The sequence below is a fragment of the Enhydra lutris genome, unplaced genomic scaffold (genome assembly GCF_002288905.1).
Source record: "Enhydra lutris kenyoni isolate GAN:26980312 unplaced genomic scaffold, ASM228890v2 scaffoldscaffold21, whole genome shotgun sequence".
Lineage (NCBI taxonomy): Eukaryota > Metazoa > Chordata > Mammalia > Carnivora > Mustelidae > Enhydra > Enhydra lutris.
The window spans coordinates 70,690,698-70,716,652 of record NW_019154105.1 but is presented as its reverse complement, the minus strand read 5'-3'; the positions used below and the strand labels follow the sequence as shown (position 1 = coordinate 70,716,652).

Here is a 25,955-nt window from a genome sequence, read left to right as displayed (position 1 = left end):
TAGGCAGAGAGGCAGGCAGAGAGAGGAAGGGAAGCAGGCTCCCTGCTGAGCAGAGAGCCCGATGCAGGACTCGATCTCAGGACCCTGAGATCATGACCTGAGCCGAAGGCAGAGGCTTTAACCCACTGAGCCACCCAGGCGCCCCTCAATGAATCAATTTTGAAGATCCAACTGAAGAATGCTTTTAAAGCATCAGCTGAAGTCAAAATGCCATCGTGTGGAAGTGGAAATGAGGGTAACCCTAAGAACATATGTATCCTGCAAAGAAGGAAGGATCTTTGACTTGGCCTACTGAAGTTTTCAGAATCTCTATTTTTTCATCTTTAAAATGGGCAAGGTAATACTTCCCTCAAAGAATTTTTTGGAGATTAGAGAAGAAACCATGTATAACATATTAAACACAGTGCTTGGCATGTGCTTAGTGATCAATTTTATCAATTTCTTTTTCTTACCAGCTGCGCTATATCTTCTACAAGGAGAAGACAGGCTTACAGAATTTGTATCTCAATGAGTATAATTAGACCTAATCTTCTAAGAAGTTAGTGTAGAAAATCAAACAGAGTCAAAGTATACTAAATGTAAATCATTTTCTTTTCCATAGAGAAACACAAAAAACTTAACTAGACACTTCTGTGTAAGGAATTGTGCTATAGATTAGCTTCCTTGGACATATAACTTACACAGTATAATAAATTTACATCCAATCTTGATAAGGTCACTTTTTTTCTGAAAGATACAAATGGAGAATTGCTAGTAACTAGCAGTAAAAAATATCTTAGGACATTTATCCTCACCTGAGAAATGTTCCATATTTACTGGACACAGGACTCTGTCCTATAAACTAGACACCTAACAAGTTGGGGATACAGCAAACATTTATTTCCTCTAAAAACTAAACAAATGTGGCAATGTGAACTTCTGCAAAATACATAGAAATTCAAATTTCTATGTGAGCAAAGCCAATTTTGTGACCTAATTATATGTTAGCAGATTGATGGCTATCCTCAGTGTGGTGTTGAAAGAGCCTTGTTCAGTATCTTCCAAAACACAAGTTGCATGGGAAGGAAGGAAAAAAGACAAAATGTGATGTTCTTTTCCTATGTAAATTTCACCCTCTTCTGAGTTTTTTCTGTAACGTATGAAAGACCCACAGTCCCAGCTTGATTCCCTAGGGCTGATTGTGTCTATGTTGTTTCAGTTTCCAGGAAGTTTAAAATAGAGCAATTAACTTCAGTATATATCCAGAAGATATATACTGTTTGAACACTTCACTGTTTGAAGTTAGGCTCTCCTATCCTAGCCACAGGCTTAAATTTCAAGTTCAAGTCCCTACCCAAACAGCTGGATGTTAGAGCTGCCCATTCTGAGAAAACAGTTTCCTCACAAAGAGGAAAATAATAAAAAGGTCACTCTGATTTTAATAATGACCCTGTCATCCACCATACCCCACCTCCCCACCTGCCAAGCATTATCTATCCACCTGCCACAGTGTAAGACTTCCTGCAATGAAGGAGGAGGATGAAGGATATAGGAGGAGGAAAAACAGTCTTTGTGAATGGACAGACTCTTCTCATTGGTTGCAATGATGAATTGCATATCTGCTGAAGTTACTAAGTGAGATAATCAGTCTTAGGTCCAATGTTTAGAGGCACACAAGAACAACCAGTTACATAATGGCTGTATCAAGGGCATAGACGAAAGGTTATAATTTCTCTTTAAAAATATCTAATATTAATAGGTATTTTAAAGGATACGAAATGGCAAAGTAACACATTTATTTGACTGATGAATTCCAAGTAATGATAAATTCAATAGGAATGGGCAAGCAACTTAGTTATCTGACTCAACTCATTAGTTTTTAGTCAGTAGAAAATCTCATTGTTCTGGGTCAGCCTAACATGATCAGTGATTTGTTAGGATCAAATATTTAAACTACTTTTTTTTTTTTTTTTAAGATTTTATTTATTTATTTGACAGAGAGAGATCACAAGTAGACGGAGAGGCAGGCAGAGAGAGAGAGAGAGAGAGGGGGAAGCAGGCTCCCTGCTGAGCAGAGAGCCCGATGCGGGACTCGATCCTAGGACCCTGAGATCATGACCTGAGCCGAAGGCAGCGGCTTAACCCACTGAGCCACCCAGGCGCCCCTAAACTACTTTTAAATACATGCAGAAAATTTATTAATTTTCCAAAACACATACACATATTCTCATTTCTTAGGCCTTAAAAGTGATATGATCTGAAATTTTTTAGGTTAAGTGCTCACAATTATAAATTGTACTTGAAGACCACTTCCTTTGTCCCCCCCACCCCACCCCCAACCCAAAGAAAATCTTAAGAAGTCAGAGAACAAGGGCCAGGATAAAGCCTGTATGTCCATGGGTACTATTAGCATATTAATAAACTGTATTTCTATTTACACTTCCATCGCCGGGGCTAATTGTTAGTTATTTTGAGGAAGAGGTTATGCCTTAATTAACAGCTCTTAGTAAGTGAAAGCTGGTTGCATTTCTTAAGTATGTTCACATTTCACAGTCTTATATCATAGCAGGGATCCAGTTCATCCAATACTTTTATGTGATGACACCTCTGATCAAGGAAGGAAGTCTTTAAAAGACCTTAAATAATTAGCTTCCAGAATAGAAGCCAACAAGAAGCATAATTAATGAGTAAGCTAATTATCTATCCATAAAGCATTAACATCCATGCACATTTTAAATGAGGGAGAGTAAAGGGGATAGAAATACCTTAGGTATCTAAAATTTCTCTCATGTTTCTAAGGAGTTCACAAACTCAAGAGTTTAGGAGAAACATTCATTTCTGTAACATTTATTTCTGTAAGGTCTAGAGGTTCCTAGACCTCTGGCCTTGCCATAGTCTACCCCCAACTATGCCTTGGGACTGCTGGGGGGATTGAATCTGATTGTGTGCTTGGAGGAACAGAAAATCCCACGGCTCCCATCATCCGAATCATTTCTCTGCTTACTAGTCCCCTGCACGGCTGCATCACCTCCTCCCAGTATCTCTTTGAACCATAACCTACATGAGGGCAGAGTTTAAAGTGACATTTTCCCCAGACAAGGTATCGGTGATTCTCTATGTCCAGCAGGACTGCTTAGCCTTAACAGGAACTCTGCTGGAAACTAAAGGCCTCTCGGCCTTCAAAGTGTTCCCTGGCATGTCCTTCAGATGGATCATGAACACTGCCATAGCTCTTCTGCCTTGAAACTGACAGAACTTCACAGAGACTGGAGAAATTTAAAGGAGAGGGCCCCTTTTAAGCCATTCCCTTTTCAGCACCACCCAACAGCATTATCTTCTGTCCCGGAATTTGAAGAATGGCTTCTAGAGACTGTGTGGGGTCCTTGACTGTCTAACCAGGCAGTCTGATTCAGGTGGAAGAAAAGTCAGACACTGAAGGAAGACCGAAGAATTTAGGACGAAAGAGCACAGGGGCTTTACATGACCTCCATGCAAGGAGGCCAATTAAAACGTGTGCCTAGTGCTTCTTGTTACCCTCTGTTTGCTTTGGTGCCAGGAACAACTTCAGGAAAATAGAGGGAGTGTCTCTCTACACAGTATTGTCCAGGAATAAACTGTCCAAATAGAGCACTTTGTCAACCTCCTGTTGTAGAATAATTACAGTATCCAGAAAGTTTTAAAACAGTATAAAAATTCCATCTCTTGTCCTTGCCTTACGCCCACACTATGACTCCCTCAACAACTCCTTAGAACAACAGCAGAAAGATAAACTAAGACATCAAGCCAGCCTTCCTGAGAAAGAGAAAAATCTCTTCTGAAAGCTTTTAGTCCTAACCAATTGCCAGTTTGGCACTAAGCCCAATGAATTGGGCATGGAAGGATGCGGGGGAGGTGGGGGGAATCCTCAGTAAAATATAAACATAAGACAAGCATAAACAAAGTATAAATGCCCTCTTTGAAAAATGCCAGTTATATCCAACCAAACCCAATAGTTTGGAAAAGCCTAACTCCTTCTCTCACTCCCCCCTGAAAAAGAAATAAGTACAAGTACTTACAGTGTCATGAGACTTATCCTTGACATCGTAGACTGTTAGCTTTATTTTGGTCTCCTCATAGATGGGATACTCAGATGGGAATGTGACACCAGTCAAAAACAGTGGGTCTCTTGTTCCCTGCAACAGCACAAGCAGACAACTTTGATTCCATAAAGTAGCAACTGCAGCTGGCAGCATGCAGAGACACATGAGAACACAGCAAGTGTGTCTGAGTCCGTTTGTTTTTCTAGGAAATAGCCCTATTGGAAGAGAGATCTGAATCGCCAACTGATGCTCATGGGCGACAGCAAGGCCCAGAGCCCAAATTCTGATAGAGCTATTGATAGTAAATGGCACGGCATCAGTGTCCGTGCTGCTAACAGTCTGGAAAAACAATTGATTTTCACTGTATGCAGAATCCTTCCTTAAGGTCAGTTGTCAGTCCATTTAGAATAGATTTAATGGATTTGACCTGAAATTCATGCAAATAAGCTAAGATATTGACTGATCAAATTAAAATGAAGCTATTTTCTCATAAACTACCATTTACTTCCTTTCTGTAATGATTCAGTTGAAAGCCATGCTCTGATAATGTCCATTTGTTTTAAGATGTTCAGCTGTGTTTTTTTCTCAGACTAGTCTGAAAACTAATGAAAGAAACTAAATATGATGGATTTGGGCCTATGAAATTACTAACATAGGATGCAGTGCCCTGGATATTTCCATGCCTCAGAATTAATTTTGAGAGAGCTGACATCCAACATTAAATTTTACATCTATATTGCCAAATATCATTGAGATGTTTGCTAGAATTTAGTAAACCAGGTGTCTATGAGTTTCCGAAAGCCCGAGTTATTTATTTAGTCATTCATCCTTTCTCCTTTTACTCAACAAATACTTCTTGTTCAGCTCTGTGTTAGACACTTTGGAAAAAGACAGTCAATAAAATAGCCCAAAACAGCTATGCGTGTTCAAACATAAACAACTGAAATGTGTCAAAACCATTTCTTTTAAGTTTTGACAATATACATATATTTTAAGAATAATGAAACTAGAACAATATTTGAAATTTTTTTTCATAGAAATGAACAATTTTATAATTTTAGTCAAGTTTTTGCTGTATGGATGAGACTATTTTTGTTAATTCAACTACAGCATTAGCTACAAATTATACCAGCATTGGAACCTAAAGTTTCCAAAGGGCATATTCAAGGCTACATGCAGGAACTGGGTCATTCCCATTAGACAAATGAGTCGAGTTCAGTCTGAATCATTTATTCCGGCAGCCAGGCACGGCTGGCACTGAGCAAACCCAGTCTGGGGCAAGCTACTTCGTTCCTTACAGAGAAACTCCTCAGTCAGAACAGACAGGGCTTACAAGTCTGAGAAAAAGCATGCGGAGCTAAGGAGTTTGAAGCACACTTTCTGTAGTCCCAGATGTTCCAGTACTTCTCATTCACTAAGTTCGTGAAATAAGTGTAATGAGAACAAAATAATCAAAAGGGAAACACTTCCTCTTTTGAATCTGATCCAATACAATAACAAGTTTCCTCCCGACACATACTGAATGTTATATTAGTAACAATGAATGTAAATAGGAAATCTCTCATCTGATGAGTAATATTTACACCCTTCAGCTAGAAACATTACAGTTGCTCAAATTAATCATCTACCTTTCTTTGAAAAACATGGTACATTAAAAAGACACACACAAATAGCAAATAATAAAAGTTTCCATCAGCAGACTGAAGAATACAGGAAAAAATGAAAAGTATAAGAACACTTAACTTCTCTGGGGGTACTTTATGATGCTCTTTTAGTCCTTCCAAATTAAGTATTCGTTACATTTAGTTATATATATATATATATATATATATATATATATCCCCCAACTTGGTGATTTAAGGATCCAAAGTGAGATTTTTTTTTTCTCCTTACTAAAGAAAAAGAAGGTCTACGAAAAAGGCAAGCTTTTCTCTCATCTGTTTATTCTGGTAAGTTAGCAATGCTTCATAACCTCAGGTATGCTTTCCTAAATAACAGAGGACAGGAACATAGCACAGCTGCAGGCCACGGACTAACTTATTTCAGCTGTTTGCTCAAAGTCAGAGAGAGGCTGAGAAGGCGACAGCGGGGTAGAGGAAGGCAGACACCCAGCGCGCTCACTCACCTCCACAATTTCCGTGCTCGAGTATCTTGTCAGACCCTGCTCCGCGGGGTGGATGACTGAGATCTGCACCAGTGTGTTCAGCTTCCGATCACGAACGGGAGCCACCAGATCCTTGCATGCTGGCAATGACAGAGCAGAGAGAGAGAAAAGAAACTAGCACCGTGTCTCAGGGAAAACTTCTGTGCCTAGCTGGAAGTAAACTTAGCGACGGCGCTGAATGAAATCTCCTGGGACTCAGGCTGAGTTTTACAGGGGAGGAAGTCCCTTGGAAGTACCTTACAGAAATAGGAAGTCACGTGCTGCAGAGCTGAGAGTTCATTTCCACTGACTACGGTTGCCGCTCCTGCTAGTCTGCACCGCCCTGGGATGCCAGGTCTGACTTGTGACTCCACACACAGCTCTGGGACTTGAGCGACTTTAATTAGTCATGAAACCCTGGGCTTTAATTCACACTCCCAGACAAAGTAAGCTGAGTTGCGCTCTATCCAGGAAACTTTATGCTGTTCCTTATTGACACTGGCGGGAATAGTTCAAATGTACCAGTGCACCCTGTCTTGGCTCTAGCAATCTACTGGCTATGATCAAACACAGCGACAGAAAACTGGGGAGAGCCCCTACCCCACCAAAGCAGCACACAAGCCACAGGCAAGCGGCAGAGGAGGCAGAGGAGGGGTTAGAAACGCCCTGTCTGGGATTCCAGCCAAGTCTGGGAGGGAGAAATGTGGAATAAGGATGGGTTAATTCTTGCCCAGGGGCCACAAATGTAAGAACTTTCCTTTGAGACACCAGGCTCATATTACAGAAGCTTAGCACCATACCATATTTCCTTGAATATCTTCTCCTCCCACAATCATTCCCACAATTCGGGGGGGGAAATCCAAAAATTTATTCCTTTTCAGCATGTCCAATGTCCCTTCTCCCCTGGCTTTGAAATAGTAGTTTTACTACCTGCAGCTGGATGGCTAAGTCTGCTGTAAAGTGTCCTCATCAGAGGAGGTTCGAGTTATGCTCAGCAGGTGTCTTAAGGCAGGCTGGGGGAGACTGGGATCTTCTGTCTGGATCCCTGGGTGAGAAGGAGCTGGGCTCTAGCCCATCCTTAGCCTACACTTCTGACTGCTGCAGGAAGGGACAGAAGGACAGTGCATTTAAGTTATATTCTGTCACCGCAGCAGTTTACAGCACCTTCATCTGCTGGGACAGAGGTACTACGGCTTAAATCCAAAACTTGAAAGCAAAGGGAATTTTAAATGTAATTATCACCTTCAGTGACTTACAGATCATCTCATTTATAGAAGCAGAATGGGATAGAGGAAAAAGCAGGAGTTTTGGGTGGGCGCCTGGGTGGCTCAGTGGGTTAAGCCTCTGCCTTTGGCTCAGTTCATGATCTCAGAGTCCTGGGATCAAGTTCTGCTTCTGGCTCTCTGCTCAGCAGGGAGCCTGCTTCCCCCCACCCCACCCCCCTCTCTCTCTGCCTGCTGTTCTGCCTACTTGTGATTTCTCTCTCTGTGTCAAATAAATAGATAAAATCTTAAAAAAAAAAAAAAAGCAGGAGTTTTGGGATCAAACAGGTCTGTTTTTTGGCTAGTTCTATTAGCTAGGCAATGCTGGGCAAATTTCTTACCTTCTTAACTCTTCTTGCCAGACTTTGAGATCCTTTTTAGTCCTGTATGGTATTTTGTCATGATTTTTCCTTATTTAACCCACCTCTATTTAAATGCCTCTGGCAATACAGGAGAGCTTAGGAAAGCATATGTGGAAAAAGTAACAGCTACAGTTTTACCCCTCCCTATTTTTTTGTTGGAAGCATTTTGCTAATTATCTTTCGATTTCTCAAAACAGAACTTTGAATTACTCTCTCAGTTTTACATATTAAGAACAAGAGGCTTAGAAATAGTAGGGGCTCACATTTCCATTATTAAAACCCTGGTGGTTTGTTTACATCATTCCCCATTATCTCCATTTCTTTTCTTGGCATACTGAGTTCCTCTCCCCCACAATGGCCTCTCTCTTCGGAAGACCCACTGCCATGATTCTCTCTTGTCTGACCCAAGAGATCTACAGTTTTAAGAAATACTGATGCAAGGTTTCAACATCAACATATCTCCGGAAGGGGGAAAAAAAAAGTTAGATTTAGACTTTACTGTTCTTTGATGGTTACTCTGATCATTTCCTCTACTTGCCTTATGAATGTGTTTAACTTCATCACTCATTCGCTTGGTTATCTGTTCAGAGTATACAGCTTTCTCTCCACTTACAGATATTGACTCTATCTGTTCCTGGATTTTAAAGCTAGAGTTTATTTGCTTCAAACACATGCATCTTGCCCTCTTCCTTGGTTGTAACCTCATCTCTACCTGATGAGCTTATGACAACTTTGCTCAAAATAAGTTACTCCTTTTCAGATTTCTTATCAGGCTTGACTGTGGGCTGTGGTTATTTCCCAGAAGTGAGCAGCTGTTCTCCATTTTATCAGTGAAACTCTCAGACTCACTTCTAATAAAAACAGAAAATCTTCATTAAACTGAAATGTTCTGTCCAACCCAATTTACAGATATCCCAATACAGAAGTAAAAACAGCAATAATGGCACTTTGTAATTCTCTATTTTCTGTATCTAAAAACGGGCACAGAAAGCAAAAACTGAACTCACATCTTAGGTAGCCCATACCTCATTTCTTCCCAACAGCCCAGAGGATTTTCTGTTCCCTCATGCCTATGCAGTAAGATATCATGGAAAGACCCTGAGATCATTCAGAATTCCTGAGCTGTATTCCCACATTCCTTATTTTTTAGTTATGTGATGTTATGTAGCAAGCTCTTAGACACTTAATTTCTTCATCTGTTTACCTATCTCTCAGGGTGGAGTTGAAAAAGATTTCAGCCCCTTTTTATCAATAGACTTTTCTATGAAAAATAAAGTTTACCAGTATCATTATACTAATATTTACCAATGTTAATACCAACATTTACCAATATTTAGTGTTTTGTTATTTTGTAAAATGTTTTTTATTGACTCAGTCATATTCAGATAACTCTGTAAACACTATCACCAGGTCCAAGATTTCTTGTTAAATACCAAACTACTGCATGAGTCATTGCATTTCATATAGTGAAACCCATACACACCATGGATGTATACATAGTGAAACTGTCCCACTGGAGGGTGATAAATGATGAGTGATTGGATTGCTTCATGGAGCTATTACTCATTTGATCACCATAAAGTCTAACCTGCATAAGAAATATTTGGTAGCCAATAAAGAAGCCTGGAAACTACATTTCTCAGTCTTCCAACCATTACCCAAACAAAACTCTGCTCTGCATAAATGGCTTTTCTCAACTCAGAAGACTAAAATCACACTTTAGGTTTTGCTTCTCTTGTTCTGTTTTATTCATTTAAGAATTTCTTGAACTAGTAAATGCCTCTCTGAAATCATTCATTCATCTGTCTATCTACTCTCTCTAGATATAGATCTATATCTGTATCTATATATATACATATATAGATATATTTAATGTTTATTATTGCCTTTTTACTGGTTTTGTTTTGGACTGAGCTATTTTAAAATATTCCCAAAGTCCAAAAGAGTTTACATATACAAGATGCTGATAGTTTGGGATTCAAATGTGCTTGTGTCCACTAAATAGTCTGTTTTATTTTTTACTGAAAAGGAAAAAAAAAGAGCAATATAGAAGTAATGAGTATTTTTTTTTAAAGCTATAATTTGAAACTTTTATTTAAGAAAAATAAAACAGCTCTGAGCTACTTGGTTTTTTGTTTGTTTATTTTTGTTTTTGTCTTTTCTGTTAACTTTTCTACAGTAACTAGCAACATGAGGGTTCACTTTCTATTGCCAGTGCTTTGAATGAGATGCCCACCGGCATCCCCAGCTCAGATTCATACAGCAGCCAGACAGCTCTCACTCCATGGAAGGGAATCCTTGGTATAAGTGCAAGGATAAAAATAAATGAAGCTTCAGTATCTCGGGGGAGGCCCAGGCACTGAGCAAACTGGAAAGCCTACGCTGTATTAACAGAGGGGAATTCTACTCAGATTCATTGCCCGAAGAAATGAAAACCCACTGTGGCTTGATTTGAGGATTGGTCCAGGGCTTGAAATCCCAGTCATCACTGTGTAGGCTAAAGCCATAAGAACCACACGACGTACCTCTGTGACTAGATTTGGCCTAAGGACCAGAATTTTCTACCCTCTGCTCTAGATGCTTCAAGCAACTACTTGGAATCTTAGGAAGATAGCACAGACCATCTTTTGCTCTTGTAGTTCTCATGCACGAGGGTGCAGAATCTAAGGGTCAAGGTCTGCACAGTTCTTGTTAAGTTAAATATCGTCTCTCTCCAGAAATTCTGTTTTCATAAAATACCAGCTTCCTTTTCATTTGGCCATCATTTCTAAATCATGTCAAGTCTCTTGAGTCCACCCGGTCTTGCCAGCATTCTAGCCCACTTTGGCTGGAAGCCTCGAACTGTCTCTAGACTCTGCTGTCAGAGAGTTCAGTCCCAGCAATAACCATCAGAAGCAGAACACAAATGTTCATTCAGGTGCCTTTGAATTCGGCAGCACTGGCCAAATCCTAACGTTCTAGGACCTTCAATGGATATGGAGTGTGAGAATAAGCAAAGGTGCCTGCCACAGGCTTCCACAAGGGGACAGGGACCAGTGGGGCCCTATGAATTCACAGTTGACTCCAAGCAGCTCTCTCCTTCTCTTAAGAACTCTTTCTTCTTTGAAGTTAGGTCATTTTTCTTGCCTCACTCCCTTTCATTTCTCTTCTTGCCATTCAGTATCAGTAGCATCTTACAAAGTGTATCCTCTTTCCTCCAGAACAAAGCAATGGCCACAAGCAAAGGAGACAGGGGCAGGGGACTTTGACAAGGATTTTCACATCCCTATTTTCTGTTCTTACATTAGCAAAAAGAAAGTTAAGCTTAGAGGAGAAACCACACAGTATAGCATAAAAAACATAGAAGAATGGCTTTTTCACTTAAGATAATACTATATTTGAAACCTGGATCCAGCCTAAGGGATTATGTGACTTTGGATAAATTATCTCTTTGAGTCTCTATATTTGAGTCTTTAGAATGGATGTAAAAGGACATATTTCATAGATTTGTTATAAAGATTATGAAGCAATGTTAGGCACAGTGATGTTATTAACATTAATATGAATATAGTTATGTCTTGACACAAAAATGGATTTTACTATCCAATATTCTTATGGTAGTTAAATGTTTAAGACAGTCCAGGTTGGTCCTAATTTTGTGTAACTTTCTGGTTTTTCAGTAAAAGCATTTTATTAAATTCATTGCTGTGATTTTGGGGGGGTATTTGCTTGTTTTTATATAGGTAAATAAAAGTGTTTTAAAATCTTTTATGGGATTATTTGTTAATTTCAGATCATAGGTGTCATTAATATGTTGCCTTCTGTGAAATCAAATGTGTACACTTACACTTGTTAATTTTACCTCTGACTAGGCTCTTCCAATGAAGAAACCAAAAACAACAGAAGCTTTATTTTCTGTCTGCCAGGCAGATGAGCTACATGTAAATTTTTGTCAACTCACCCTATGAGCAGGGGTTTAACTGGGAGGTTAGTGTACCTTTATACTGAGAGCAGTGGCTCACAGGGAGGCATTATCTTAACACCTGAGATGTCCCAACCAGTTATGGAAAGACTTGCTCCTCTGCTCTGTGTACTTCCTTCATCAAAAAGGAAGACTGCAGGGGCCCCTGGGTGGTTCAGTGGGTTAAAGCCTCTGCCTTCAGCTCAGGTCATGGTCTCAGGGTCTTGGGATCGGGCCCCACATCGGGCTCTCTGGTCAGGGGGGAGCCTGCTTCCCCTTCTCTCTCTGCCTGCCTCTCTGCCAACTTGTGATCTCTCTCTCTGTCAAAATAAATAGATAAAATTAAGAAAAAAAAAAGGGAAGACTGCAAATACTAGTAAGCTGTCTTTCTCTTGCAATTAAAAATAAATGTTATAGGGGCACCTGGGTGGCTCAGTTGGTTAAGCGATTGCCTTCAGCACAGGTCATGATCCCAGGGTCCTGGGATGGAGTCCCACATCAAGCTCTCAGGCCCATGGGGAGTGTGCTTCTCCCTCTGACCTCCCCTCTCATGCTCTCTTACTCTGTCTTTCTCTCAAAAAAATAAAATAAAATAAAATAAAAATAAATGTTATAGCTAGAATGCAATATAGCCTGATGGAAGCATACCTTCTCCTTTGATGAAATTTTATCTCTTGTTCCCTCTACAGACTCTTCATAGTGAAAATGGAAGGGATATATCCATGCCCTTCAAGAGCCAAAAAGGCCAGGGCATTGAAGATGAGGGATCTTAAATAGAAAAGCAGCCTTATATGGTGAGTGCTGTGACATGTATAAGCCTGATGGTTCACAGACCTGTATCCCTGGGGCAAATAATACATTATATGTAAATAAAAGAAAAGAAAAGCAGCCTTATACAAATAGGGCTTTAGGGAAATAACCATCTGGCTTCTAGGCTCCTTCAACAGCACCATTCTTACTTATCTTACTATGGCTTAGAGAATTAGCCACTTCCCCAAGGCTGTGGGAAAGGCTCTTGGAGCCTAGAATACAGTTTTTTAATTTACTTCTCAAATTCTTTTTGTTTGGTCAGGTTTCTTATAAATGTCACATATATATCTTTCTCCTTGTACTCCAGAAAATTAGATGCCACTAATCAATTGATAAGCCAATTTGGGTTATGTTTCCAGTCCAATAAATTACTGTACCCCATTATATGGTTTCACAGTTACCATCCTATACCAGTGATTAAATCGAGATTACGCAAATTTACAGCATACATTAAAAAATGTAACACTTAAAAAGCCAAACAGCCCTTTTCTAATTGCTTTCCACTATAAAACGTATAATATGCTTTCCTGGTTTTGTCTCTTCTTCCTCTCTGTTCTTTATTCTTCCTTTCTCTGCAGAATTTTAAGACAACAATTTTTGAAGTCTAGGCTGCCAACCTCTACAGTTCAGATCCGCTGAGTGGATTCAGAAGATAGTACTACTTCGTTCCCAGGGCACTGCAATCCATGACAATTCAGTTGTATGCGGTAAAACGGCAGAAAGCAGAGTGTATCTGCTTCATATTAATATCCACAAAATGAGATTTTCCTAAGTAGTTGAGAATACTCTCTTCACTTTTAAATATTTTCTGAAGGCTGCTTCTTAGAAAAATGTGGCTTGATATCATACTGACTGATTTATGGCCATTAATGTATACATTCTATGCACATTCAGTATTCTCATAGAATCTTTAAGAATCTTTAATTCATTGAGTCAAGCATTACATCTTGCCATGCCTGTTCATTTTAGCATATTTTCAGCTAATCAAGGCTACTTTCTGTAATTTTTCTCATTTGGCATTTTCCCTTTGTGTTCTCTTTTCTGCCATCTCAAATTTGCTCTCTAACATATGTTTCTCTCATCACTGTGAAAGAGGAGGTCATTGAAGTCATCACTGTATATTTACAAGATGTGGGGCTATTAGGGTCAGGAATACATCTCTTTTAACCTACCACAGATTTTTCTTCAATTAAGCAACTGTTTGTAAGTCCTTATAGAGAGAGAAAAAAAAAAGTGTTATTTCCCGCTTAACTGTTGTGTGGAAGATTTTAATTAACACATACTTCCCTCAAGAGTATGTAAACCATGCATAACTGCCAACCTAAGAAAATTTGTTGGAAAAATTAAAAAAATATATAAAAGTTGGCATAAAAATATTAGAATGTTTAGAATTCTTTCTCTTCTCCTTTTTTGGTTTTATTTTGTCTTTTAAGACAATGAGTTAAAAAAAAAAAAAAAAAAGGTCCCAAATTCAATATCAGGGCCTGACTTTTCAAGGAGAATAAGTACTTCCCCATAACATGAACCAACAGTATTAATTTTAGGTTTTTAGAAGGTCAAGGGGAAATAAGCAATTCAGTGTTTAAGGTTGAAGATATAAATCCAAGGGGTGCCTGGGTGGCTCAGTCAGTTAACTGTCTTAATTAACTGATTTAGTAACTGAGTTAACTGACTTAACTCAGTCAGTTAAGTGTCTGCCTGTGGCTCAGGTCAAGATCTCAAGGTCCTGGGATCAAGCCCAGCTGTGGGCTCCCTGCTCACTGGGGAGTCTACTTCTCCCTCCTTCAGCTCCCCTTTGCTCTCTCAAATAAATAAATAAAAATCTTAAAAACAAACAAACAAACAAAAACAAGAAATCAATGCACACATACACACACAGGAAAAAAAAAAGCCATCCCCATGCAAGAATGTTTTAGACATACTGAAATAATGCTATATTTTGGGCTCCTATATTACAACAATAAAATGCTAATATCAAACAAATTTTAAGGTTGTTCTCACTTAAGATAATACAAGAAGCATGCAAAGAAGATGGGGGTTGGGGGGCAGGAAACAAAATGTACTGTATACTTACTGTGTCAGGTAGCATTGGGCTTAAACTTTGGTTGTGTTAGCACATGTCCAGAACAATAGTGTGCCTGCTGCTGCCTCATTGTTCCACTAAATTCCATCTCTTTCTCTCTTTTTTTCACTAGACAGTCAGATTTGTGGATCACAACATGTGGCTCAAAGATGAAGACTATATTTATTAATTTGCTTTTTACCAATAGCAGAGTATTCAGCAGTATCTAATAATTTTTCCCAATAACATCATTCTGTTCTGTCTGGTCCTCTGCACATTCAATAGTGATTTAGTTTTGTAACAAGAATTTTAAGACTCTCAATACTCTGATAATAGAATCCAAATAAAACATGAGGAAAGGATGAGACTAATGCCTTAGGGAGGAAGCAGATGACAGCGTTATTGAGGAACATAGGCAATAATTTGCAAGAGGGAATTTAAAAGATTTTGTTAGAGAAACACTGCTTTAGAATTCTTGCTACACTGAGATTTGAGCACTCCTGCTCCTAAATTTCATTATAACTGGTTGAGTTATAAATTAAGCTGATTTCCTTCATGTAAAAAGCTAGATTCACATTATAAGGAAAAAAAGTCCTGATATAATTTTTTTCCCTTTTCCCCATAACAGAATAATATACAAATATGTCACTATATCTTACGCATATCTCTGTGTGTCTTAAATAAAAACATGTTGGCCTTTTAGATGAAAAAAAAAATGGCTGAGAAGATGAAATTCACTTCCTTAGTGTGGAACATTACACATATGAAAATAAACTACCCACTCAGTACCGGTTCTGAATTTAAGTATCACTGAGGAATCTAGAGAGAGAGAAAAAAAAGAACCTCTTCCTGGAACAATGGTGTTCTCGGGAAATGCTCTTTGATTGTCTGTGGTCTGGAGCACTGAAGAAGCCAGCTGTACAGAAGACAGCATATTTGCATATAAAAAGAACAAATTTTGTTCAAATCACTGTTGTCAGTACCAGAAGACTCCCATTCTCCAGCTTGTTCCCAGCTCCCTCAGCTTCTCTTATGTCAATCCTCAGAAAATACTATTTTGTTTTGTTTTTGTGACTATTACCTTGGTGACTGAGACTCCATCCTCAGACAGTTGAATTAAAAACAAGTCTGTGCCCACGTCTCTTCAAGTTTTGATATCCAGCCCTATCTGCTGAAGGCCCCACACTCGTCTGGCCTCATCACCTCACAATGGACATAGACTTAGCTCTTTGTGCGTAAACTCCAGACTCACGTTCCACTTCAGAAACAAGTGCTTGCCGATTTCTGCTGCTCTTTTCAGCAGGAACATGTGTGCAGCTTAAGAAAGGAGGAAAACGTTATTTCAAGAATGCAAGCAGGTCCCTCCGAATACTAAAAGAAATATTGTGAGTCAGTTAATGGAAATCTCTGGTGTTAAAACTAGGATAGTGGAAGTAAGAGGAAACAATCCGGAGAACAACCTTAAGCCTTCTACCTGCCCAGAGGCCAAGAGGGCAACATTTTCCCAGGACTACCAGTTTGACATGGGAACCAATAGGATTCCTATCAGGGTAAGAGGGGGCCCATCAGTGGGTCCAGAAGAGCATGTGGGTTCGTGAGGAGTAGCTTCCAGCTTCTCTATTTTACCTCCAAACCAAGAGATGAGGCCAGTGGGGCTATTGGAGACACTTACAGGAGGGGTGTCAGGAAAGTCAGAGCCTGAATCACCAAAGATGGATGGCAAAGAGAAGTGCACTTAGAGTTGTTGAACTCTAAGGGCACAGAATGATTGATGTCTAGGAGTTATTTGGAAGGCTGAGGACAAATAAAGGAAATAGGGGTCTGGAATGTTGCCTTCAGGGGTTGATGGTCTCCTAAAAGAATCCATTTGTTTGGGCAGGAAGTAGCAAGCAATCTGGAAAGCAGTTGTTCAATCTGGACATCTTTACACACAACACATTGACTCATGGTCTGGCTTTCACCAAACCCTGAATTGAGGCAATTTTTAGACATGCCTTCCCAAACCAAAATATTTTAGAAGAGTTGCATTGTATATATTACACTTAAGGGCTTACATTTTAGGAGGTGTTGCTTAAATTAAGGTAATTAAAAAAAAAATTTCAGGAATATTATTTTTATAAATGTGCTGCACTTAATATCTATATGTGGAATTCCTAGTTTTTTTGCTGTCCCTTGAACTGCTGTCCCTCTAATGCCAAATATTTTACAAGCAGTTTAAAAGCATTACATCAAAGCTTTACATAAATAGAAAATAAGAGGGGAGAAGGAAGAATGGGAGGAATAGATGGTCCTGAGGGGATAGTTAGCCTCTTGTTTTACTTGTCTCCAACTATAACGTCATTTGGGACAGGAGAGTATTGAAGAGCTTGAAGAATATAACACCCCATCTTTCTTGAATCTCTTGAGTCAATCATATATGTGATTTTCCTGTGACAAGAGAAAAATCAGGCTTTCAGGGTGTCAGTTCTCCCATCATAAGACGGTTGACTCACAGGAAGTAAAACAAGGTTTTGGTACAGATAAGCTAAAACTAGAAATGACTAGTGATCCAGGAGACATAGAACATGAGAAAGAAGACAAGCGAGTGTGTAGGTGAGAAAGCAAATGTGGAAAAGACTAAGGACAGGAAGGATCTAATTATTTAGAACAAAATCCACAAGTTCAACACTACGTAGAAAATAGTGTAGCTTAGAAAATTCAAAAAGTAGGAGATAGTGGTTCTAGGAGAATCAGAGTTTGAAGGAAACAAAGAAGATACTTCTTAGAAAAATTGTGATCTCCAAGGCGAGCAGTTCAAACCTAAGGCGCACCAAGCTCCTGCTAGCTGACTGAAGAGGGCTTCAGAGCCTTAGCTATACAGGACGCTTCAGAACAAAGGAGAAGTAGTTTACACTATTCAAATTAAAGAACCACCTTCTCCACTCCTCCAGGATATGTGATATACTAGGTAAGGTAAGAATATGAGATACCCTTTGTTTGAAGGTCTCCTTGATAGTTCTTACTTGTTTTATGTAGTAAGGTTCCCAGTCATAGATCCCAGTCCCAACTGGGTGACTGGATTTGTGATGGAGTCTCATTATTCTCATTTGGAAATGGGGATGGTAATTACAGTTCTCCTCATGGAGAATTTGTGAAGATCTGATTCAACACATGAAAAAAAAAAAAAGGACTAAATTTCTAACAACGTACTAATATTTCTCATTTTCACATATATTTGCTCAAACACCCTGTGAAATAAGAATTATAATCTACAACTTACACATAAAGAATCGGAGTTTGGACAGGGTAAGGGACTAACCCAAGACAATAATTAGAATACTACCTCTCAGTGATCACTTATACATCTAGCACCATTTTTAGTGCTTTAAGTACACTATCTCAGATTAATCCACAACCCCTGCCCCCAGTAAAAATGAATTTTTTAGAGTCACACAGGCAGCCAGTAGCAGAAACAGGATTCAGGTGCTCTCAGGATGACCGCACAGCCCATGCTCTCAAATGCTGCCCTCGTATTATCTTCTCTCAGGGTTATAGAGTATAGGCTTAAAAGTAAGCTCAAATCTCTAGACCCAGAGAATTTCTACTATTTTAGTTGTCTGTTATGCTTCTTGTTATTTGTTTTTGTATGCTTTTAAGAACATCTCTATAAGAAGATTACTTGCTTCGTGATGCTGTCATAACCCCAGAATCTTGAAGTGACTCTGTGAAGAATTTTAGGCATAAAATTCTACACAGGTAAGCAACTGCCACCTACACAGTCTAGTTACAGAATGCCCTTGTTCGGCTCGACCTATGACTGATTCTTTCTGTCAGTTCTTTCTAGAAGATTTCCAAGGGCAGTAAGGCTCTATCCCTCCTAATAACTTGTTAATAACAAAATACCAATGATTAAATAGTTGTGTTTATTGGGACTTTTTTTTTTTATTTTTTATAAACATATAATATATTTTTATCCCCAGGGGTACAGGTCTGTGAATCTCCAGGTTTACACACTTTATTGGGACTTTTTAAATGAGTTACTTTTTACAAATAATTGTGTTAGCAATAATTACAAAAACATTTCAAGGGCATCTCTAAATATATACACTTATTTTATGAAGAAATATGAAATGAAAAAACAATGGCGTTCATGCATGCATTCAGTTCATGGATATTTATTGAACGTCTAAATGTACCCAGCATGATTCTAGGTGACAGTTTCACAGCAGTGAACAAGAAAAGAAGTTCCCTATTTAATGGAGCTTATACTCTAGTGGGACATGAAGTTTAAAATAATAATTTAATGAGAATTTTAAACAGGGTGTTTAAAGTTGAGTGTTGGGAGGGAGGGTGGATCAGGAAAAGCTTCTCTGATGAGGTGATGCCAAGGAGCCAGCTCAGGGAGGACAACAACTGCGAAAACCCAAATGTTTGGCTTGTTTGAGAAGCAAAAAGAAGACCAAGGTCTATGAAGAATGAGCTAGAAGGTTAGCATAAGTATGGTGAGAATGGCCTGCTTCTCAAGATCTTTATAAAATGTGATAGGATATTTCAATATTATTCTAAGTGAAATGGAAGCCATTGGAGGATTTTATCTAGGGATGTGAACAAATCACACCGATAGATTGAAAAGATTACTGCGGCTCTTCTGTCGGGTGGGGACCATGCAAGGAAAGAGCAGATGACAGCTTCCCATAAGGACTCCCCTAACTGGCTCCCGTGAGAGCTGATACCTGCTCAGAACTGAACAAAAGCAGTAGCAAAGAAAGGAGTTGGTCAAATTCAGAAAATATTTTCAACATAGAAATTATAGGACTTGGTGATGGATTTAATGTGAGATTAGGGGAAAAGAAGATTCAAGAAAGGGTTATAGTTTGGGGACTGGCATAACTCAATGGATAGTGATGCTCTTTATGCAGCTGGGCATCATGGAGGAACAACATTTTGGGAGGGACAGGAATTAGAATCAAGAAATCAGCTTTTAGATGAACAAGTGGAGAGAGCTACCAGCTGGTTGAAAATGGGAGTTGGGGGGCGCCTGGGTGGCTCAGTGGGTTAAAGCCTCTGCCTTTGGCTCAGGTCATGATCCCGGGGTCCTGGGATCGAGCCCCACATCGGGCTCTCTGCTCAGCAGGAAGCCTGCTTCCCCCTCCCTCTCTGCCTGCCTCTCTGCCTACTTGTGATCTCTGTCAAATAAATAAATAAATAAATAAATAAAAAAGAAAATGGGAGTTGGGAGCTCCATGGAAAAGTGAAGGTAAGAGTTACAAATTTTGGAAACAAAATAAATGTTGCTTAAAGTCACTGACTGTGAAATTGCTTAGAGTGAGAGGGTATTTAAGTTTCATGTGGCATTAAAGCTCATATTCTGAATTTGGACAGGTTTTGACCTGGGAATACCTTTTTCCTTAAACGGACTTCTGAGACCTTACCACTATAGATAACAGCCAAGAACAATCTTTTGTCCTTGGTAAAGTAGAGGTAATAGGAGAGTAAGTGGTAGAACACTTGAAAAGCTTGAACATTTGAAAACATAATGCAGCTTTCTCATGCTTGGTCTAAGACCACAGGCAGGTCACTTAACTCTGAGAATCAGTTTCTTCCATTGTGAAATGGGCATAGTCCCACCTTTGCCAATTGCAAAAGGTCAAAGCTCAAGTAAGAATCATTTGGGAAAAGACTGCTTTGTACATTAGAAATATGAAGGGACTTTTCTTTAATCCTGCGTTTCACTCTACTAGGTCTCTTCTCTTCCCCATGGCACGGTTCCCAGGTGGCCGAGGATACATTTGGATACCATCTGCTCCACAAGAAGGCTGACTGATAAATTTCAGTCACACAGATAGCAGCATCAGGGGATCTTGCTGCCTCACAACCTCTGCGGATTTCAACTTTATGCAAAGCAAAACCACCTAATGAACAAAGCCCCTAGGTAGTCCTAATTCCCCAATTACCCATAAGTAGCAACAGATGCTGCAGAGGTAGACCTGTTCCAGTGACCAGCAGATCTCAGTAATTAGACAATGGAAGGACGAAAGTAATGAGGTAAATCACACAAAAAGAGTAATAAACTAGATCGGGCATGTTGATCAGGGATAAAAGACACAAATAAAGGTGGAAAGTGAGCATTTTTAAAAGCCCATCTAATTTAACAAATAATTCACGAAACGTATGTGAAGAATCAGTTTTGGCCTGGGAAGGAAGACCTGGTCAAAGACCTCCTTTAATCGAAAAATCCTATGTTGTATTACTCAAAAAGAAATGTGATGAGAATAAACATACTTTATTACCACATAACTTTAATTAAGTGATACGGTTGCAGCAAACAGGAAGTGGGAAGAGAAGTTTGATTTCTCATATACTTCTCCTTTATTAACGATGTCACAGATCTCAATTTCTGAAGAGTGCCAAACTAGAATCTAGACCAGTGTCAACGAGAACAGGCTGTGCTCCGACCGCAGCAGACATTCAATCCTGAGACTCTAGAAACCACTACCCACACAACAGACCTATTAGGAAGTTCTAATTGGTTCATTTTCTCTTCTGCCAGTTAAATCTCTAATTATTTCAGCAGTACAAAAACATAATGCAGGTCATAGATAGCCTTTAATGTCTTCTCTTTCCCATTTCTGCACTTTTAATACTCAACCACAAAGAACATGGCCTTTGGAGTTAAAATCTATATTCTCCTCCTCCTAGCCTTATACCCTTGGGCAAGTGACTGAATTTATCTGTGAAACATGAATAGTGAGAAGCACCTAAAGGGTCAGTTGTAGAAACAGAGATAAAAAATGGCCTAATAACTGGCACTTAGAAGAAGTTCAATAAATGGTGGCAATTATTATTCCCCAAAATATAGTGTTAAGACCTCCTGCTCAAAGAAGTTCTTATTGAATACTCACCCAAGGTTATATTCCAAATAATAAAGCTTAACCAGTCATTAAGTATATGTCAGATACTAGTTTAAGTGCTTTATGTACATTACCTTACTTAATTCTTATAAGATAGATCTTATAAGGTAGATACTGATCTACAAAACAAAATCTTATAAGGTAGATACTGGTACCCTTCCCATTTTATAGATAAGAAAACAAAGATTCAGAGACACTGTGTAATTTTTCTAAGGTCAAGTAGCCAGGTGGTTACAAAGACAGGATTCAAATGCTTGTAGTTGGCTTCACACTCCCATCTCTTAACTGGTGAATATATTGCCTCCCCACTCAGACTGTAGACTGAACTCTGAGCCTGAAATGCAAATCCACTTCTATTTGTTATCTATTATTTTTGTTGTGCTGTTGGTATATGGTTGTTTTGAAAATGTCTCCTCAAATATATTGCAAGTTAACCGATGCTGTCAAAATTGAGGTAGCTTAAAGAAAGGGAAGAGTCTTCTTCTTTTTTTTTTTTTTTTAAGATTTTATTTATTTATTTGACAGACAGAGATCACAGGCAGGCAGAGAGAGGAAGGGAAGCAGGCTTCCTGCTGAGCAGAGAGCCCGATGTGGGGCTCGATCCCAGGACCCCGGGACCATGACCCGAGCCGAAGGCAGAGGCTTTAACCCGCTGAGCCACCCAGGCGCCCCAGGGAAGAGTCTTCTGTTTGCAAACTCTAAACAGGTAGACAGTTGTCAGGGGCACAGCATGGCCGCAGAGTTTACTGAGTCCAGCTCAGCATGGCTAAGCCTTTTTTGAATTTCATCTAGCATAACCCCAAAGTCAGTAAGATTCAATTGTTCCTGACACCCAAATACAATTTGCTAGCAATAGACAATGTTTAAAGGGTTGTGTTCATTTAGAATTTTAAATCCAGTTTCTAATAAATGTGCAATGATTATAAAATATTGCAACAGAATTCCTAGAGTCTTAATTTATTTTTGTTGTGGGATTATAAGTAATAAAGAGGGATACATAAGTGAGTATTAAATGCATCACCTTGGAAAATGAGCTCTAGATTTTTGTTTCACAAAATTTGCTACTCCCTTTTCCTGAATTGTCTCGTTTTCCTTCTATACCAACTGAAATCCTGCTTATCCTTCCAGATCTGGTTCAAATGCCACTTCTTCTGAGATGTTGTTCTGATGCCACAGTTATATTTAATTACCGTTTACTCAGTATTTCTATAGTTGTCAGTGTATACCTTTTGCCCATATCATAATCTGCCTAGCATTGTAGTTGTCTGTCTCCACCACCTCCTAGAAAGTCTTGGGAAGCAGGAATCATTAAGAAAGGGATATAGCCTGGTGGTTAAAAGCAGGAGCTTCAGAATCAGAACACAACTTAGATCCTTTCTTTCTTTCTTCTTTCCTTCTTTCCTTCCTTAGTTCCTTCCTTCCTTCCTTCCTTCCTTCCTTCCTTCCTTCCTTCCTTCCTTCCTTCCTTTTAGAGAGAGAGAGAGAAAGGATGTGAATGGGGGGAGGTGGGGCAGAGGGAGAGAGAGAATCTCCAGCAGCTTCCATGCCCAGCTTGGAGACTGACTCAGGGCTCAATCTCCTCACCCAGAGATTAATACCTGAGTAGAAATCAATAGTTGGACACTTAACTGACTGAGTCACCCAGGTACCCCCTCAACTTGGATCCTGACTTTGTCACTCAACTTTCATAAGATCTTTGGAAAGTTGACCACTGGGAATTTTAGATTTTTTAGCTCACAAATGAACATAATATAGGAGAGAATGCTCTGTATTCAGATTCCTGGGTTCAAATCTTGGGCTCATTACTTGACCAGTTCATGCCTGTTTCCTTTCCTATAAAACAAAAGTGACTGATAATAGAACAATTATCTCATAATTAAATTGTGAAATTTAAAGTAATCAATTTATGTAAATTACTGAGGACAGTGTATGGTAAACAAACACTTGATAAATGTTAGTTATGTTTAGTGTTATCACCTTGTGGAGTTGTGGCGAGGAAAACAGGGCATTCTGTTTGTAAAGAGGTAACCACCATTTCATAATACCGTTAAGTATCATAGATTCTCAGAAAATGGTAGCTACTCCTGTGCTATTACTGTGATCCCAGCACTTTGTACAATGCCTTGTATTTAGAAGGTTCCCCGAATATTATTCAGTGGAAAACCACGTTTTGTAAGGGAAGTATCATACTGCAAGAATCAAGAGAATGGGGGCGCCTGGGTGGCTCAGTGGGTTAAGCCTCTGCCTTCGGCTCAGGTCATGATCCCAGAATCCTGGGATCGAGCCCCGCATCGGACTCTCTGCTCAGCAGGGAGCCTGCTTCCTTCTCTCTCTCTCTCTGCCTGCCTCTCTATTTGTGATCTCTGTCTGTCAAATGAATAAATAAAAAATCTTAAAAAAAAAAAAGAATCAAGAGAATGGCCATCTATGTATGATGAAGCAACAAAATAGGACAAGCACAGACATGATCTAATTTTTACTAGATACTTCTATTATGGCTGGAAGATGATCTTACAGCTTATAAGAATGAATATCTTATCAGTAAAAATTAAATACAAAAATATACTTCTGTGCTTGATATTCCCTTTAGCTGGAACAGCATACTGTGTATAGGGTGAAAATACTAAAGAAGATAGACTAAAATCTTCCAATTTCCCATTAGAACTTTAAAAAAAGTCAGAGCTTTATAGTCATTTATAGAACACAGACCAACAGGAAAGTAGAAGTGTGAACATAGGAGAGAATTGGTAAGTTTGGCCTCCTAGGATTTTTTTTTCTTTTAGAGAAACATATAAAACAATTCCTGATTTATAGCAATTCATAAAGTATGAATGGACCTGACATGCAGGTTAATGAAGGCCCTAGCAAGCTATAAAAGCTGTGTCTATAAAGAGATGAGACTGTTTTTGTGCAGCTTGTCAGTCTGAGCACATTTTAATACACATTTCAAATTCTGAATGCAGAAAACTGATAGCATAATTTACATGACTTTCTGGGGTTTGTTGTTGTTGTTGTTGTTGTTGCTGGTTTTTTGTCTTTTTTCCTCTCTACCAGGCTATGAGAAATAGAATGGCTCTATACTCAAAATCCAAAGTCAGTGCACATAACCTTATATATGATCCAACAGTAGAACAAAGTATTTAAAATCAACACCCTCTTGGGCAAAGGCTTAATAACCTTCCTTTCTGAAATTCACTCTAATATTTGAATTTACCTACCTAGGGACATCTTGTCATTGTGCCATAATGTAATGTTGTGATAAAACTGAATTTTAATTACTGAATTCTAGGATGATACACACCATGTACCTAGTATAGCTGTACAGTGGGTTGCATATCCATGAGACTGCTTTTTTTAATCTTCATTTCCATAGAAAAATAGTTTTCACAAGTGGTAAATTTCAATTTGCCTATTTAGTCACATTATGTATGGCAGAAATGGCATGGCTTACAGAGTGAATGTGAAGTTAATTTTTTATAAAACGCTTGGAATCACTAATTTTTCTATATATACCACTATTCGAAAAGACCAAGAAGTAGATGAATCAAGAATCAAGTCTGAGAACACATTTTCCATTTTCTCTTCAAGGAAGACAAGTTGGCTGGCCTTTCTATATAAAGCTTGGTATAATATTAAATAAGTATTTAGTGCATGCCTTTTGCATGTGTATGTTCTGGATTTGAAGTCTTTATCTTGTTCCAAGCACCAAGAGTCTGTTTATGCTGCTCTCCTAGTCTGGAATGTAATTCCTCTTTTCCTCTTCCTATTCTTAATCCTATTTTCATACTTGAAGAATTGATTTCAGTTAGTCTTCCTTAGGAAGACTTTTTTGACTCTTCTTCCTATACTGGTTTGATTCTTTACACAATCTCTTTTATTATTAGAGAACCTAAAAATCACTTAGCTTTTAAAGATCTCTTAATGATTTCAGGAGTCTTAATTTGACCTCTCTAATTATACAATGAGCTAATTGGAGACAAAAAGTGGAATTTTACTCCTTTAGCTACGCCCTTTTTGTTGTTCAGCTTACTCAGGTTATTCATTTTTATGTTTTTATTTTTTTAAAGCTTTTATTTATTTATTTATTTATTTGAGAAAGAGAGCATAAGCAGGGGGCAGGGGCAGAGGGAGAGGGAGAAGCAGACTCCCCGCTGAGCAGGGAGCCTGATGCAGGACTCGATTCCAGGACCCTAGGATCATGACATGGGCCCAAGGCAGACGCTTAAACAACTGAGACACCCAAGCACCCAGGTTATTCATTTTTTAAAATGACAACACCTGATTATAACATCTAAATGGGCACATTGCAGAGATTTTGGGAAGATATGAGAAAGTAGAACAAAGAAATTAAGAATTCTACTAACTTGTCATAACCACAGTTAAAGACACTCATACCTATCTTCCAATCTTATTCTTTTGTGCGTACAA

At 38.9% G+C, this 25,955-nt stretch overlaps 1 protein-coding gene across 2 annotated transcripts in view; it reads right to left on the bottom strand.

Annotated features, from left to right (window-relative positions):
* Window positions 1–25,955, bottom strand: part of LOC111149029 (inositol polyphosphate-4-phosphatase type II B) — a 372,027-nt gene that overhangs the window by 336,138 nt on the left and 9,934 nt on the right. For both annotated transcript variants that reach the window (XM_022505917.1, XM_022505916.1), the window contains exons 3-4: window positions 6,184–6,302; window positions 4,035–4,151 (exon numbers count right to left, since the gene is read on the bottom strand). In XM_022505917.1, coding sequence (XP_022361625.1) covers window positions 4,035–4,151; window positions 6,184–6,302 — 236 coding nt within the window. The remainder of the gene's footprint in view (window positions 1–4,034; window positions 4,152–6,183; window positions 6,303–25,955) is intronic.